The sequence below is a fragment of the Ranitomeya variabilis genome, chromosome 1 (assembly GCF_051348905.1).
Source record: "Ranitomeya variabilis isolate aRanVar5 chromosome 1, aRanVar5.hap1, whole genome shotgun sequence".
Classification (NCBI taxonomy): domain Eukaryota; kingdom Metazoa; phylum Chordata; class Amphibia; order Anura; family Dendrobatidae; genus Ranitomeya; species Ranitomeya variabilis.
The window spans coordinates 133,344,426-133,363,255 of NC_135232.1; the positions used below are offsets into that span (position 1 = coordinate 133,344,426).

The window sequence follows — 18,830 nt, forward strand, 5'->3', positions numbered from 1 at the left end:
TTCTGAGACTTCAATAATTGACAAATTTGATAGAAACCCAAGACTGTATAGTTTGTAATGAATACAAAACACAACATTTTAAATGGCAGATCATAGATTTTAGTAGATGAGAAATATAAAATACAAGTGTTTTTTTCCCCATAGCTTAGAAATGTTGTAGTTCATACAAAAATAAAAACACATGCACAAAGGAGCAATTGTACTGTAATGCCAACCTCACCCTCACATAGGATAAAAGCCCACCCTGGAGGGTATTATTGCTGAAAGGCTCCCCAGCACACGGGTCATGCCCTCTTCCCTTAAAATGCAGAAAGCAACAATGACCATAGATAAAACCATGTAAATAAGCTCCAAAATAACATTGTAATTGTAGTACTTTCGATAGGCAAAATGCACATTTTGCAAATCGTATTAATGCCCGCAATACCATGATCTGTTTCAGTCGTCCTGAATTGGGCAGCAGACTCCTATAAGGGATCTGGATCATTTCAGGAGAACCACACTATAAAAGGTCCATCTAGACAGATTTCTGACTATAACCCTCTGTAAGAGACCATTCATGTGGGCCACACGGTATAGGGAGAGAACAGTTGTGCCCCATAGGGCAAAATGCTGTTGTAGCACATTCTGTTACATGGTAACATGTGCTGCTGAAAACTTTTTGTTATGCTGGCTAGGATGATTCAAGAAGCCCACAAACAAGATTTTCTCTTTTTTTACCAACATGTTTAAATGGGCAGGTGATTTGGAACAAGCGTCGTCATCAATGCTTGGTGGCCGAATAGTAGCCTATGTAAATGGACTGGAAGGCTCATACACATGGCAGAGGCTTGTGCACAGACTACAGAGCTCCTAGAGTAGAGTCCTATAGCCTCTGTGCATTGCCATACACTCAGAATCCATCAGAAAAGCTCTGTATGATGAAGTCTGAGGCATTGGAGGATCAGTAAGGGCCTCATACACACCGACAAGAGTCAAACCATGGCCTCGTACATGAGGTCTTAAAGGGTATTCATTGCCTTCTATTTCTTCTCACATGACCATACAGCTGGTTTTGTCTCATCGCACTTGAAATTCAACAGGAGATTTACTCTGTCCATGTCACCCTCCATGTGATGAACTAGAGGGAGGTTCCTTGTTTAATACCTCGTAATAAATAAAATAAAATACTGGTGTGATTATTCCCACAATGACCATTATTACAACTGCCGTCCACCAGCCCAAACCCCAATCCGCTCCATGATAAGGATCTTTTTGTTGGGTAACTTTGGGTTCAGTTTCAAAATGGAGTTCTTGATTTAAAGCAGAGACGACTTCTTGTAGATTTTCCTTTTTCATGTCAGTGACCCTCACAATGTGTTCGATGTCTCGGTCTACTTCTTGTAAGAAAGAGTCTGCGGTCTCTGTAGAAAGTGCTTCTAGAGCGGGGTGGAGGTCCAGGTCGGCTACAGGAGGCTGGGTAGATAATGTTTTTGAGATTTTGCTTTTTGGGGAGAAATGAGTCTCTGTCAGTAAACTGAACCTCTTCACTGGAATCTTTAGTGACCGCAATGCAAAGAAGTCCTGTTCGTTGATCAGGTTATTGGCTCTCTTGAGGTCTGCGACCTAAGAATATAAAGGTAGAGGCGCAAAGTAAATACAGACCAAAGTTTCAAGGGAAAAAGAAAAAAAATTTGCAAAGGTATAACTTACTACACGGTAATGGGACTCACTCTTAGGCCGGGCTCACACTTGCGGGTGTAATGCGAGAAACTCGCGTTAATATCGGCACTGCCACCAGCACTCGGGACTGGAACGTTGAGATGCATAGAAATACATGCAGCCGCAAACTCCGGTCTCGAGTGCCGGTGCCAGTGCCGGGTAGTAATGTGAGAGACTAGTGTGAATTGCTCGCATTGCACTCGCAAGTGTGACCCGGCCTTATCAGAGAACTCGCCGTCTGTAGATTAGCTCCAAACAATCATAGGATTACGGATTCTAGCATTATAATGGAGCTCCATAACACTATGGATATGGTCATTACTTAGCGCACTATTTTTTCACTTTTGACAGTGTCACAGATTTTAGGAAATGCGTGTATTATACACATAGGGGGCGATTCATTAAAGATTCATGTCCGCCATTCTAATTCATCACTAAAGTGGCGTAACTTACTCCAGAAATGTACGCTGAGTACCAGAAACATCTGATTCATTAAGCGGCGAACACCACTTAATAAATTGGGTCACTGTATTCCAACGAGTGTTTCATTAAAACCAATGTGTGTGCTACGCCAGTCTTCAGGAATCACCACCATAGAGCTTTATAGCGCATACACTCCTCTACATGTGCCCACCCACACAGCTCCGCTGCACACACTGCGTGCACCCGCCCAGCTCCGCTACACACACTGCGTGCACCCGCCCAGCTCCGCTACACACACTGCGTGCACCCGCCCAGCTCCGCTACACACTGCGTGCACCCGCCCAGCTCCGCTACACACTGCGTGCACCCGCCCAGCTCCGCTACACACTGCGTGCACCCGCCCAGCTCCGCTACACACTGCGTGCACCCGCCCAGCTCCGCTACACACTGCGTGCACCCGCCCAGCTCCGCTACACACACTGCGTGCACCCGCCCAGCTCCGCTACACACTGCGTGCACCCGCCCAGCTCCGCTACACACTGCGTGCACCCGCCCAGCTCCGCTACACACTGCGTGCACCCGCCCAGCTCCGCTACACACTGCGTGCACCCGCCCAGCTCCGCTACACACTGTGTGCACCTGCCCAGCTCCGCTACACACACTGCGTGCACCCGCCCAGCTCCGCTACACACTGCGTGCACCCGCCCAGCTCCGCTACACACTGCGTGCACCCGCCCAGCTCCGCTACACACACTGCGTGCACCCGCCCAGCTCCGCTACACACACTGCGTGCACCCGCCCAGCTCCGCTACACACACTGCGTGCACCCGCCCAGCTCCGCTACACACTGCGTGCACCCGCCCAGCTCCGCTACACACTGCGTGCACCCGCCCAGCTCCGCTACACACTGCGTGCACCCGCCCAGCTCCGCTACACACTGTGTGCACCTGCCCAGCTCCGCTACACACACTGCGTGCACCCGCCCAGCTCCGCTACACACTGCGTGCACCCGCCCAGCTCCGCTACACACTGCGTGCACCCGCCCAGCTCCGCTACACACACTGCGTGCACCCGCCCAGCTCCGCTACACACACTGCGTGCACCCGCCCAGCTCCGCTACACACACTGCGTGCACCCGCCCAGCTCCGCTACACACTGCGTGCACCCGCCCAGCTCCGCTACACACACTGCGTGCACCCGCCCAGCTCCGCTACACACACTGCGTGCACCCGCCCAGCTCCGCTACACACTGCGTGCACCCGCCCAGCTCCGCTACACACACTGCGTGCACCCGCCCAGCTCCGCTACACACACTGCGTGCACCAGCCCAGCTCCGCTACACACACTGCGTGCACCAGCCCCGTTACACACACTGCGTGCACCCGCACAGCTCTGCTACACACACTGCGTGGACCCTAAAAAGTTCAGTCATCTCACTGGGACCTGTAGCATCCCATCAGTTTTTTGTCTTGCCAAAAAGCGTGTCTTATAGTTCAAAGAGTACAGCAGTAATCTGAATGCTGAAAAATTATTCTTTCATTAATGCAAGTCTAATTAACACACAACTACTTTTCATTTCAATTGTACACCGTGTAGGTGATAACTTATTGATCAGTGGGGGTCCGACCACACCGACCTACAATCTGGAGATAGGAGAACTTTTACCTACATTACAAAATGAAGCATCAGTTCAGACGCCAAACTGCAGCGCCATTCATTCTCTATAGGACTGTCAAGAAGGGCAGAGTGCTGCACTCGTCAGCCCCATAGGGAATGAATGGAGTCAGTGATCGAGTGAGTACACTGCTGCTTCCTTCTAACAGGGAAAGACGTCTCCCATTGTGTAGATCAGTGCAAGTCCCAGAGGTCAGACCCCCAATCATCAAGTTATCAGCCATTATGTGGCTATGTGACAACATGTTCCAAAAAAATTGTATTGTTGTTATTTTTTTTTTTTTTTTTAACTTTAAATAACTTTCTGAGAAGTGGCCATATTGGAGAAACACTTGTGTACTGTTTTGTCTGTACAGACATTGAAGGAAGGTGCAAGATTACGGTAGGTTTTTTATGCAGTTTTAGGAATTAAAAACTAAAAATGGAACATAAATGGAAGACACCTGTAAAGAAAAGACTGATAAGTCTGGGCCTCCATTAGTATAATAAAGAGCTCATTAAACCCATGTTAGCAAAGTCTATACCGCAAAGTGGACATGCGAGCTTCAGAAAATAGGAATTATTAGCCGATTGTGGAATATTCCCTGGATGGTAAATTTAAAGAAGGTTATATTCTTTTATAGAGGTTATTTAAAATCATAAAAAAGTCAGCTAAGCTCCAAGTTTCTCTTCTCCCAGCCTCTCAGTAAGGCCGGGGTCACACTTGTGAGTTCAATGCAAGAAACTCGCACGAGTCTCTGGCATCCATACCCAGCACTGCCGCCGGCACGCGGACCAGAACGTGCGGCTGCATAGAAATACATGCAGCTGAACGCTCCGATCCCGAAGGCCGGGTACTGATGCGAGAGACTCACGCGAGTTAATCGCATCACACTCGCAAGTGTGACCCCGGCCTAAGAGCGGCAGCCCTCTGGTGGACCCAAGCTGTCCATGGATTAAGAGCCCAAACACCCGCCGTTCGGCTATATGCAAGTGGAGCGATCTTTTACTTGACATTATATGAATGTTCTGCGAGTACAGAACATCATGTTCTTGCTGGCACATGACCTGTTTACACAGTACAATGGGCTGACAAGGTCAATGATATTAAAGTTTGCATAAAAATCATTAAACCCCAGAATTAAGTGTTTTGCTTACTCATCATGTGATTGTTGAGCTATTTAGACAGTCTGTTGCAAAGTACTATCCATAAAGAAAGAAAAGTTTTATTTAACCCCTTTACCCCCCAAGAGTGGTTTGCACGTTAATGACCGGGCCAATTTTTACAATTCTAACCACTGTCCCTTTATGAGGTTATAACTCTGGAACGCTTCAACAGATCTTAGCGATTCTGACATTGTTTTCTCGTGACATATTGTACTTCATGATAGTGGTAAAATTTCTTCGATATAACTTGCGTTTATTTGTGAAAAAAATGGAAATTTGGCGAAAATTTTGAAAATTTTCACAATTTTCCAACTTTGAATTTTTATGCCCTTAAATCACAGAGATATGTCACACAAAATACTTAATAGCTAACATTTCCAACATGTCTACTTTACATCAGCACAATTTAGGAACCCAAATTTTTTTTTGTTAGGGAGTTATAAGGGTTAAAAGTTGACCAGCAATTTCTCATTTTTACAACACCATTTTGTTTTTAGGGACCACATCTCATTTAAAGTCATTTTGAGGGGTCTATATGATAGACAATAAAGTGTGGCACCATTCTAAAAACTGCACCCCTCAAGGTGCTCAAAACCACATTCAAGAAGTTTATTAATCCTTCAGGTGTTTCACAGGAATTTTTGGAATGTTTAAATAAAAATTAACATTTAACTTTTTTTCACACAAAATTTATTTCAGCTCCAATTTGTTTTATTTTACCAAGGGTAACAGAGAAAATGGACCCCAAAAGTTGTTGTACAATTTGTGCCGAGTACGCTGATACCCCATATGTGGGGGTAAACAACTGTTTGGGCGCATGGCAGAGCTCGGAAGGGAAGGAGCAACATTTGACTTTTCAATGCAAAATTGACTGGAATTGAGATGGAACACCATGTTGCGTTTGTAGAGCCCCTGATGTGCATAAACATTGAAACCCCCCACAAGTGACACCATTTTGGAAAGTAGACCTCCCAAGGAACTTATCTAGATGTGTTGTGAGAACTTTGAACCCCCAAGTGTTTCACTACAGTCTATAACGCAGAGCCGTGAAAATAAAAAATATTTTTTTCCACAAAAATGATTTTTTAGCCCCCAGTTTTGTATTTTCCCAAGGGTAACAGGAGAAATTGGACCCCAAAAGTTGTTGTCCAATTTGTCCTGAGTATGCTGATACTCCATATGTGGGAGGGAACCACTGTTTGGGCGCACGGGAAAGCTCGGAAGGAAGGAGCACCATTTTACTTTTTCAATGCAGAATTGGCTGGAATTGAGATCGGATGCCATGTCGTGTTTGGAGAGCCCCTGATGTGCCTAAACAGTGGAAACTCCCCAATTCTAACTGAAACCCTAATCCAAACACACCCCTAACCCTAATCCCAACGGTAACCCTAACCACACCCCTAACTCTAATCCCAACCGTAAATGTAATCCAAACCCTAACTTTAGCCCCAACCCTAACCCTAACTTTAGCTCCAACCCTAACCCTAGCCCCAACCCTAGCCCTAATGGGAAAATGGAAATAAATACATTTTTTTAATTTTATTATTTTTCCCTAACTAAGGGGGTGATGAAGGGGGGTTTGATTTACTTTTATAGCATTTTTTATAGCGGATTTTTATGATTGGCAGCTGTCACACACTAAAAGACGCTTTTTATAGCAAAAAAGTTTTTGCGTCTCCACATTTTGAGACCTATAATTTTTCCATATTTTGGTCCACAGAGTCATGTGAGGTCTTGTTTTTTGTGGGACGAGTTGACGTTTTTATTTGTAACATTTTCGGACATGTGACAGTTTTTGATCGCTTTTTATTCCGATTTTTGTGAGGCAGAATGACAAAAAAACAGCTATTCATGAATTTCTTTTTGGGGGAGGCGTTTATACCGTTCCGTGTTTGGTAAAATTGATAAAGCAGTTTTATTCTTCGGGTCAGTACGATTACAGCGATACCTCATTTATATCATTTTTTTATGTTTTGGCGCTTTTATACGATAAAAACTATTTTATAGAATAAATAATTATTTTGGCATCGCTTTATTCTGAGGACTATAACTTTTTTATTTTTTCTTTGATGACGCTGTATGGCGGCTCGTTTTTTGCGGGCCAAGATGACCTTTTCAGCGGTACCATGGTTATTTATATCCGTCTTTTTGACCGCGTGTTATTCCACTTTTTGTTCGGCGGTATGATAATAAAGCGTTGTTTTTTGCCTCGCTTTTTTTCCTACGGTGTTCACTGAAGGGGTTAATTAGTGGGACAGTTTTATAGGTTGGGTCGTTACGGACACGGCGATACTAAATATGTGTACGTTTATTGTTTTTTTTTTAATTTAGATAAAGAAATGTACTTATGGGAAGAATTTTTTTTTCTTTTCTTTATTTAGGTTTTTTTTTTTTTTTTTTTTTTTTTTTTACACATGTGGAAATTTTTTTTTTAACATTTTTACTTTGTCCCAGGGGGGTGGGACATCACAGATCGCTGATCTGACAGTTTGCACAGCACTCTGTCAGATCGGCGATCTGACTTACAGTGCTGCAGGCTTAAAAAAAGACCACTCAAAGCAATTGTTAGTGGAATCCTAGAAACAACCAAAAAACCAAAACACAAGGATCCCTAAAATGTAACCTTTATTAATTATAAAAGCTAAAATCAGTTTGCTCCAATATAAGAGACAATAATGTTAGGAAAAAAAAATTCAAAAAATTAAAAACTAACTTACCCTATCAGGTATCCTAATTACTGCTCCCTACCTGACAGCGGAGGTTGGCACCCTAAGTTTCTGCGGTAGGCGCCCCCACTCCTCGACGGCTGGCCCTAATAGCCCTATTTACACCCTATATTCCCTAATTGAGACCTAATCGTTCTCAGAAAAAATGAAATAAATATAAAAAAATCAAAAAAATGCACAAATGAACTAGAAAAAAGCAAAAAATTGAACTCAGCAAAAAAACAAAATTGTTTTTATCATATTAGACAAAAAAGGTCCCTAATAGGGCATAGCAAAACAAAATTATTGGATAACAATGCCAATATCTTGTTTAAATGAAAAATATCAGTGTCTCGTTTATCCAACAAATATACAAGCGTGCCACTTCATCTCACACTATTCCATATAGTCATGTATGTCCCGGGTTTTCAAACAATCAAATAGTACCCAAAAAGATATAATGTCCTTCATAGGACTACAGCCCACAAAAACAAAAACATCCCCGCAGGGGACCACCAGAGCAGATTGAGCAGTCAAAAAATAATAATCACACTCCACAGTATATTACTGTAGCATATGTTTCTACTCATCTGCATCCCAGAAGCGTTGTGGGTCCTGTGGTCATCCAGCTCCGCTGGTCCCCTGCCGGGACATTCACCCTAGATTGCCCGACGCGTTTCCCCCCCGTGGAAATCCTGGGGGTTCATCAGGGGACATGGAACAATGCCACAAAAAGAGATAGAGATGCAGGAGCGTATTCCATTCCGTTGCCGTGTTATATACCGGTCAGCTTCCTCCACGTGGGGATAGGCCACGCCCTCTCCTCCAGTGCTGCAGGCTTACCAAGCGCCTGCTCTGAGCAGGCACTCGGTATGCCACCTCCCTCCCTGCAGGACCCGGATGCCGCGGCCATTTTGGATCCGGGGACTGCAGGGAGAGGAGGTAAGAGACCCTCGGAGCAACGCGATCACATCGCGTTGCTCCGGGGGTCTCAGGGAAGCACGCAGGGAGCCCCCTCCCTGCGCGATGCTTCCCTGTACCGCCGGTACACTGCGATCATGTTTGATCGCGGTGTGCCGGGGGTTAATGTGCCGGGGCGGTCCGTGATCGCTCCTGGCACATAGTGCCGGATGTCAGCTGCGATTGTCAGCTGACACCCGGCCGCGCTCCCCCCGTAAGCGCGGCCGATCGCGCTGGACGTACTATCCCGTCGGTGGTCATACGCGCCCACCCCACCTCGACGGGATAGTACGTCCAATGTCAGAAAGGGATTAAACTAAATAAAAAAATAATAATTTCTTGCTAACATACATAATCATGGAAATGACAATTCCTAGGACTGCTCGTTTCCAACTATTGCCCTGTCTATTTGAACCCTAACTAAAGTGGGTGCCGAGACAGAAGTCACACTCGGGCCCTGGACACTAGAAGGACCCAAGGATCCCTTTGGCTCGTATGAGAATCCCAATACTATTAAAGAGGTTGGCTGTAATTTGTATACATGTGGTAGCGTACTGACTAGACGTGCACAGCCTCGGTCAACGCAAGTGTATTGAGCAAGGCTGGACAAGAAATAGCACTTGTTAAGGGACCTGGAGACTTTGCATTAGAGCCCACGAACTTCAAGTTAGACCATTGAATGTGAAGTCATACATTTACAGCAAAACTATTTGCAATGTTACGATCACTGTATACAAATGTATGCTAGATGCAAATCATTAATAATTACTTGCATTATCTGCAAAAAAAAAACAACACAAAACTTCTGGCTACATGGTGTACATCAGAAAAGCAAGAAAGATCACTTACAGTACAGCAATGCTGTAGGGCTATAGAGTTTAAGGTGTCCCCTTCAACAATGTCCTTATTTATAAGTATAATATCATCCAGACGTTCTCGGGACGTGCTTCTTCTCGCCTTCTCTCGCCCTCGTGGTCTTAGTTCATATTCCTCTGCCTCTTCTTCTGACACCTCATTCTCAGAGTTAGCCATGGCCGCAAAGTGATAGCTCTGACCTGATGTTGTAGACGACACCGACGTGGGCTTCAAGTATCTCCGGGACTCATGTCTGCTGGCCATCCTCCGCTCACCTGCAGGAGAGATTAGAAACAATCAGGGAGAAGACACATATACAATAAGTAACAAGTCCAGTGTGTACAGGTAAGGCCAAAATATGAGGAGCAGATGGAGTGGTGTAAAAGTGTAACGTCTTTTTGTCCGCTAAGTAGTGTACTTGTAAATGAAGAGACGCATGGGGGGAATTTACTAACACTCTTCTAGGATGCAATTGTTTATAATGCAAAAAAATTGGAAGAACTGCAAATATATACATACATACAGTACAGACAAAAAGTTTGGACACACCTTCTCATTTAAAGATTTTTCTGTATTTTCATGACTATGAAAATTGTACATTCACACTGAAGGCATCAAAGCTATGAAATAACACGTGAAATTATATACTTAACAAAAAAGTGTGAAACACCTGAAAATATGTCTTATATTCTAGGTTCTTCAAAGTAGCCACCTTTTGCTTTGATGACTGCTTTGCGCACTCTTGGCATTCTCTTGATGAGCTTCAAGAGGTAGTCACCGGAAATGGTCTTCCAACAATCTTGAAGGAGTTCCCAGAGATGCTTAGCACTTGTTGGCCCTTTTGCCTTCACTCTGCGGTCCAGCTCACTCCAAACCATCTCGATTGGGTTCAGGTCTGGTGACTGTGGAGGCCAGGTCATCTGGCGTAGCACCCCATCACTCTCCTTCTTGGTCAAGTAGCCCTTACACAGCCTGGAGGTGTGTTTGGGCTCATTGTCCTGTTGAAAAATAAATGATGGTCCAACTAAATGCAAACCGGATGGAATAGCATGCCGCTGCAAGATGCTGTGGTAGCCATGCTGGTTCAGTATGCCTTCAATTTTGAATAAATCCCCAACAGTGTCACCAGCAAAGCACCCCCCACATCATCACACCTCCTCCTCCATGCTTCACGGTGGGTACCAGGCATGTAGAGTCCATCCGTTCACCTTTTCTGCGTCGTACAAAGACACGGTGGTTGGAACCAAAGATCTCAAATGTGGATTCATCAGACCAAAGCACAGATTTCCACTGGTCTAATGTCCATTCCTTGTGTTCTTTAGCCCAAACAAGTCTCTTCTGCTTGTTGCCTGTCCTTAGCAGTGGTTTCCTAGCAGCTATTTTACCATGAAGGCCTGCTGCACAAAGTCTCCTCTTAACAGTTGTTGTAGAGATGTGTCTGCTGCTAGAACTGTGCGGCATTGACCTGGTTTCTAATCTGAGCTGCTGTTAACCTGCTATTTCTGAGGCTGGTGACTCGGATAAACTTATCCTCAGAAGCAGAGGTGACTCTTGGTTTTCCTTTCAGCTGTGTATCCACCAGACTTCTGCACAACACAACTGATGGTCCCAACACCATTTATAAGGCAAAAAATCCCACTTATTAAATCTGACAGGGCACACCTGTGAAGTGAAAACCATTTCCGGTGACTACCTCTTGAAGCTCATCAAGAGCATGCCAAGAGTGTGCAAAGCAGTCATCAAAGCAAAAGGTGGCTACTTTGAAGAACCTAGAAATATAAGACATATTTTCAGTTGTGTCACACTTTTTTGTTAAGTATATAAATCCACATGTGTTAATTCATAGTTTTGATGCCTTCAGTGTAAATGTACAATTTTCATAGTCATGAAAATATTGAAAAATCTTTAAATGAGAAGGTGTGTCCAAACTTTTGGTCTGTACTGTATATACAGTTATATGAAAAAGTTTGGGCACCCCTATTAATCTTAAGCTTAACCCCTTTCTGACCTCGCACAGGATAGTACGTCCGAGGTCAGAAGCCCCGCTTTGATGAGGGCTCCGGCGGTGAGCCCGCATCAAAGCCGGGACATGTCAGCTGTTTTGAACAGCTGACATGTGCCTGTAATAGGCGCGGGCAGAATCGCGATCTGCCCGCGCCTATTAACTAGTTAAATGCCGCTGTCAAATGCAGACAGCGGCATTTAACTACTGCTTCCAGCCGGGCGGCCGGAAATGATCGCATCGCCGACCCCCGTCACATGATCGGAGGTCGGCGATGCTTCAGAATAGTAACCATAGAGGTCCTTGAGACCTCTATGGTTACTGATCCCCGGCAGCTGTGAGCGCCACCCAGTGGTCGGCGCTCACAGCACACCTGCATTTCTGCTACATAGCAGCAAACATCAGATCGCTGCTATGTAGCAGAGCCGATCACGTTGTGCCAGCTTCTAGCCTCCCATGGAGGCTATTGAAGCATGGCAAAAGTAAAAAAAAAAAGTAAAAAAAAAACGTGAAAAAAATAAAAAAAGATATAAAAGTTTAAATCACCCCACTTTCGCCCCAATCAAAATAAATAAATTAAAAAAAAACATTAACCTGATCGCCAAACGGCGTAGCGAGAAAAAAAATTTGAAACGCCAGAATTACGTTTTTTTGGTCGCCGCGACATTGCATTAAAATGCAATAACGGGCGATCCAAAGACTGTATCTGCACCGAAATGGAATAATTAAAAACGCCGGCTCGGCACGCAAAAATAAGCCCTCAACCGACCCCAGATCATGAAAAATGGAGACGCTACGAGTATCGGAAAATGGCACAATTTTTTTTTAGCGAAGTTTGGAATTTTTTTTCACCTCTTAGATAAAAAATAACCTAGTCATGTTAGTCTATGAACTCGTACTGACCTGGAGAATCATAATGGCAGGTCAGTTTTAGCATTTAGTGAACCTAGCAAAAAAGCCAAACAAAAAACAAGTGTGGGACTTCACTTTTTTTGCAATTTCACTGCACTTGGAATTTTTTTTCCTGTTTTCTAGTACACGACATGGTAAAACCAATGATGTCGTTCAAAAGTACAACTCGTCCCACAAAAAATAAGCCCTAACATGGCCAAATTGACGGAAAAATAAAAGTTATGGCTCTGGGAAGGAGGGGAGTGAAAAACGAACACGGAAAAAAACAGAAAATCCCAAGGTCATGAAGGGGTTAATGTTTTATAAAAATTGTGTTTTTTGCAACAGCTATTTCAGTTTCATATATCTAATAACTGTTGGACACAGTAATGTTTCTGCCTTGAAATGAGGTTTATTGTACTAACAGAAAATGTGCAATCTGCATTCAAACAAAATTTGACAGGTGCATAAGTATGGGCACCCTTATCATTTTCTTGTTTTAAATACTCCTACCTACTTTTCACTGACTTACTAAAGCACTTTTTTTGGTTTTGTAACCTCATTGAGCTTTGAACTTCATAGCAAGGTGTATGCAATCATGAGAAAAGCTACTTAAAGTGGCCACTTGTTCTCCTGTTTGAATCTCCTCTGAAGAGTGGCATCATGGGCTCCTCAAAACAACTGTCAAATGATCTGAAAACAAAGATTATTCAACATAGTTGTTCAGGGGAAAGATACAAAAAGCGGTCTCAGAGATTTAACCTGTCAATTTCCACTGTGAGGAACATAGTAAGGAAATGGAAGAACACAGGTACAGTTCTTGTTAAGGCCAGAAGTGGCAGGCCAAGAAAAACATCAGAAAGGCAGAGAAGGAGAATGGTGAGATCAGTCAAGGACAATCCTCAGACCACCTCCAGAGAGCTGCAGCATCAACTTGCTGCAGATGGTGTCGCTGTGCATCGGTCAACTATACAACGCACTTTGCACAAGGAGAAGCTGTATGGGAGAGTGATGCGAAAGAAGCCGTTTCTGCAAGCACGCCACAAACAGAGTCGGCTGAGGTAAGCAAAAGCACATTTGAAGAAGCCAATTTCTTTTTGGAAGAAGGTCGGGTGGACTGATGAAACCAAGATTGAGTTGTTTGGTCATACAAAAAGGCGTTATGCATGGCGGCAAAAAAAACACAGCATTCCAAGAAAAACACTTGCTACCCACAGTAAAATTTGGTGGAGGTTCCTTCATGCTTTGGGGCTGTGTGGCCAATGTCGGCACCGGGAATCTTGTTAAAGTTGAGGGACGCATGGATTCCTCTCAGTATCAGCAGATTCTTGACAATGTTCATGAATCAGTGACAAAGTTGAAGTTACGCAGGGGATGGATTTTTCAGCAAGACAATGATCCAAAACACCGCTCCAAATCTACTCAGGCATTCATGCAGAGGAACAATTACACTGTTCTGGAATGGCCATCCCAGTCCCCAGACCTGAATATCATTTAACATCTGTGGGATCAATTGAAGAGGGCTGTCCATGCTCGGCGACCATCAAACTTAACTGAACTGGAATTGTTTTGTAAAGAGGAATGGTCAAAAATACCTTCATCCAGGAACTCATTAAAAGCTACAGGAAGCGACTAGAGGCTGTTATTTTTGCAAAAGGAGGATCTACTAAATATTAATGTCACTTTTCTGGTGAGGTGCCCATACTTATGCACCTGTCAAATTTTGTTTGAATGCAGATTGCACATTTTCTGTTAGTACAAAAAACCTCATTTCAAGGCAGAAACATTACTGTGTCCAACAGTTATTAGATATATGAAACTGAAATGGCTGTTGCAAAAAAAAACTATTTTTATAAAACATTAAGCTTAAGATTAATGGGGTGCCCAAACTTTTTCATATAACTGTAACTGTATATGAGAATTCAGTGCAGCTGGCCCAGACTGCAACAAGATGCTGCCACATTGCACTTGTATTTGACAAATCTCAGTCATTTTCTTGTCCACAGTTACAAGAATACAGCTGTAATAGAGCCTGCATTCAGGCCATTGCTGCAGCCTGTGGTAGTGCCAGCTGACTATTTGGCACTGTGTACAAGCCCTGGTACTATAGATCCACCATAGACCTTCTGCTATTCTATACAGATGAACGTAGCCTTCATTAAAAGTGCACAACTGCAGTATGTAAGAAGCCTGATCTGCAACATATTCACGTGTACCACTGGTGACATCTCAGAAATCTGGTCTGATCAGGAACTTGGAGTCATGTCTGGTCGGCCTGATGCGGCAGCTTCCAGATAAGAGTTACACATCATTAGTGACTACACCATAACATAACATGCATTTTGAAACATTCAAGACGTGTAGGCATTTGTGCTATTTTTCAACTCCTCTGAAGAAGCCAATAAATTTTTTTTTAAATAAATAAAAAAATTAAAATAAAGCCCCCCAATTAATCAAGCTTTGAGGAAACTTACATAGATCACTTTGAAAAGTCATACATTTTTTTGCAATGCAAAGTTGTGCTAAAAGTTTTGCGATTTTATGGCATTTTTACATCAGTTTTGGGCATCTCCCCTGAAACACGTGGAGCTGGTGAGGATCTGGGCACAGCTCTCCTTCACCTGCCCATCAAAATTCATGAAAACTGGCGGTGATTCTTACAGCAGGTCTTACAGGCGCATGCACACTGAGAAGGTGTGCACAGTTCATTAAGTTACATGCGCCTCTTAATTAATTCAACCAAGAAAATACAGCCGCTCTCTGAAAGCTAGAACATGCAAACACCGAATGTGTGATATTGGAATGGCATCACTGCTATTTTAAGCTAAAAATGAACGTACTTAGCGCACAAATTAGCTAATTAATGAGATCCCACCAGCCAGTGACAAGGTGTCCCCTCCGTTGGGACAAATGCTGCTCACGGCATGCAATTTTAAGGGCAGGAAGGATCCAGCTCTTATTAAAAATGCCTGATGGGAGTAGTGCTCAGTCAGAAGGAGTGTACTACAGACATTAAAAAAAAAAATACCTGACCAGCACCTCCAAAGGGAAGAAGACAAGTGTCAACAGGTGCAAGCTGTCACAACTATTCAATGGTAGCAAGAACATACAATAGTATCGAGAACATACAATAGTATCATAGAAGTGTAATGCTCAGAAATAATTCCAGAATGATGTATAGAGATTGTACCCTGCCATCATCGCACTATAATCAGCATGTACATTTATCAATTCTCCCTGCAGGTATGTCATCCAGCTCTTCCAAACTGAACTTTCCTATCTCAGCCTGTAACAAAACTTGGTATGCTTTTCTACTGAACCCTGCAATATCCCCAATGTTATTTATGACCTTGTTTACTCTGCCTTGATCATATACATCTAGCTCTCTAAATTATCTGACCAAGAGGAGCACAGGCCAATCCCCTCTGCTTCACACCTGAATGCACTTTGTTGCACATATATTGTATAGCATAAGTCCGCCAAGATGTGAGTCTGCCCCCCGTGTATCACATAAATGTAATGCTCTGAATTAATTCCAGAATTGAAACAGAAGGGAACTGAAGGTAACTGGATACAGTCATTGTAAACAATGTTTGTTTGTTTTCACTCTCTCCCCTATGGTTCACACTGCGTTAGTGTGATCCGTTAAACGGACTACATTACACCGCGGCATAACGCGGTGTAACGTAGTCCGTTAATGCCGCCATTACTTCCTATGGCAGACGCATCGCTAGCGCACACCCACAATGGGCGTGCGCTAGGCGATGTGCCGTCATTGAGTGACGGACCCAAGACCCTACTTCTCATCTCTCATATTCTCCCTGTCTCACAACCCTAAACAGCTATTCAACGCTTTAAATTCTCTCCTCCGTCCCCCAGCACCTCCTCCCTCCCCACTCATCTCAGCCAAAGACTTTGCCTCATTTGTCAAGCAAAAGATTGATAACATCAGAGACAGTTTTGGTCAACAACCCCAGAGCCCTTTCTCCTAACTACCCAGTCCTCCACCTCCAAAACCGACTTCTCCACCATTACAGAAGATCGGCTCTCCACTCTACTCTCAAGATTGCATCTCACCACATGTGCACTTAACCTGATCCCATCCCACTTCATCCCAAACCTTGCCACAGTCTTCATCCCAACCCTAACCCATCTCTTCAACCCATCACTAACAACTGGTGTCTTCCCCTCAAGCTTTAAACATGCCTCCATCACACCTATCCTCAGAAAGCCCTCTCTTGACCCATCCTCTGTATCTAGCTATCGCCCTATATCACTTCTCAAAACTACTGGAACAACACGTCCATCTTGAACTGTCCTCCCACCTCCCTTCCTGCTCCCTCTTCGACCGCTAAGGCCATGTTCACACTTTGCGGGTTTTACCGCGGATCTGCAGCTTTTTTGCAGCTGCGGGTCCGCAGCAGTTTCCATTGCGTTTACATTTACATGTAAACCCTATGGAAACAGCAATCTGCTGTGCACATGCTGCGGGAAAAAACGCGCAGAAACGCAGCGGTTTACAACCCGCAGCATGTCACTTCTTTGTGCAGAATCGCTGCGATTCTGCACTCATAGGAATGCATTGATCCGCTAACTTCCCGCATGGGGCTGTGCCCACGATGCGGGAAGTAAGCGGATAATGTGCAGATGGTACCCGGGGTGGAGGAGAGGAGACTCTCCTCCAGGCCCTGGGAACCATATTAGTGGTAAAAAAAAAAGAATTAAAATAAAAAATAATGCTATACTCACCTCTCAGTGCTGCATGTGGCCGTCCGGTCTCAGGGTTGGTGTGCGAGCAGGACCTGTGGTGATGTCGCGGTCACATGACCGTGATGACGCCGCGGTCACATGACCGTGACGTCACGAAGGTCCTTCTCGGCACAGCATCTTTGGAACCGGATCGCCGCGTGCAGCGCCGAGGAGATCGGGACGTCAGAGGGTTAGTATAAATAATTTTTTATTATTTTTAACATTACTATTGATGCTGCATATTGCTGCATATGCAGCATCAATAGTATAGGAGTAATCCCGCAGCGGAAACCGCAAAACAAACCGCGATAAATCTGCAGGGATAACCGCAGCGGTTTTGCCCTGCAGATTTATCAAATCCGCTGCGGGAGAACCCGCAGAGGACGCCGCAAAGTGTGAACATGGCCTTACAATCAGGCTTCCGGTCACACCACTCCACTGAAACTGCCCTACAATCAGCAAACCCTGAGACATTCACAGCTGTCTAAGAAGACGTTCACACGTTGCTTTTTCCACAGAGGATGTAAGCTTTTTTTTATGCTAATTTTCAGCTGCGCTGTACAGTACCAGCAGAGTCTATGAGATTTCAGCACTCTCATGCGCGCACATTGGGTTTTGTGGCCCGACCTTGGTTTTTGCAGAATGCAGCACGTTACTTCTTTCTGCGTTTTTTCACATTAAAAGCAATGGGTGACACAGCAGAGCACAGGACGAGCGGCTCAGCCGTCACCACACACATTCCACAATGGAGGAGAGCGGTCCCTCAGGATGAGGAGTAATGACAGACGGCGGCCGCACACTGAGCAGCACAGGTATCATAACTAAACAAATATCAGCAGCTGCCTCAGCCCACACACAGCCTTACCCCCGGCTCAGCTGGTGCCCTGTCACTCACTGGCACTGCCCACTTTCACCTTCATTCGGCTCTCTCTTAGCAGGACTCATCTCGGCCACCGTCCACTCCACTGTTCTGTCTGCGCGCCCCCGCGGCAGAAAAGACGCCTCATACGGGAGCGCGCTCTCCTCCGTAGCCACGTCCGCAATCCGCGGCGTCACGCTCTTGGTTCCTGCGCCTACGTGTGACGTAAGACGCTGGAGCGTCCTTGCCGACATGTCTAGTGTGGGCGAAACGACAAGTGGTTGGGGACGTCTCTGTGTATTTCCCAGCTGGCCGCCATGTGCGGCGGTGAGAGGAATGTGTAATTTCCCGGGGATTCCTCTCATGTGTAAAGTCACATAGTATAATGGGATCACACCGCCCCCTGCTGGCTGTAAAGTGGGAATATGTAGAAACTTTCATATGCACTTGTGTAATAGTCTAATATTAGAGAGGAGGCTGAGAGACTAGTCACATGACTGCAGGTGCACCAATCACATACACTTGGTCATGTGACTACCGCGCGGAGCTGCCTAGCAGCGCCATGTCCTAACAGTGTATGTGTTACAGACTCTTCGTATTCGGCAGGCTGAACTGGGTGGAAAGACCCTTTAATCTTGGGGTTATATGACGACATTCTCCACAGCACAGATTTTCCACCAAATGATCGCTATTTACTAATCCTACCACACAGGTGAATGTGGCCACATTACCACCCCTAGAGAACACCACAAGTTACAACAAGTTACACCCAGGCCGATGCTTGCTTGTCACAGCATGCAATCTGTTTAAAGGGGTTGTCCAGGCTCGGGGCTCAAGTCTGTAGTGACTCTAGGTGTCAGTCCTC

The 18,830-nt window shown here is 44.8% G+C and overlaps 1 protein-coding gene across 2 annotated transcripts; it reads right to left on the reverse strand.

Moving 5' to 3' along the window:
* Positions 1–76: 76 nt before the first annotated feature.
* LYSMD3 (LysM domain containing 3) lies at positions 77–18,275 on the reverse strand. Of its 2 annotated transcripts, none has more exons than XM_077289000.1 (3): positions 18,021–18,275; positions 9,459–9,739; positions 77–1,605 (listed from the first exon to the last, which is right to left on the reverse strand). In XM_077289000.1, exons 1-3 carry the CDS (start codon positions 18,217–18,219, stop codon positions 1,102–1,104), a joined length of 984 nt encoding a protein of 327 aa, XP_077145115.1. In that variant the 5' UTR covers positions 18,220–18,275; the 3' UTR covers positions 77–1,101. The 2 variants fall into 2 exon arrangements, with proteins under 2 accessions (XP_077145115.1, XP_077145125.1); XM_077289010.1 differs by having other exon boundaries at positions 18,002–18,140.
* Positions 18,276–18,830: the final 555 nt, after the last annotated feature.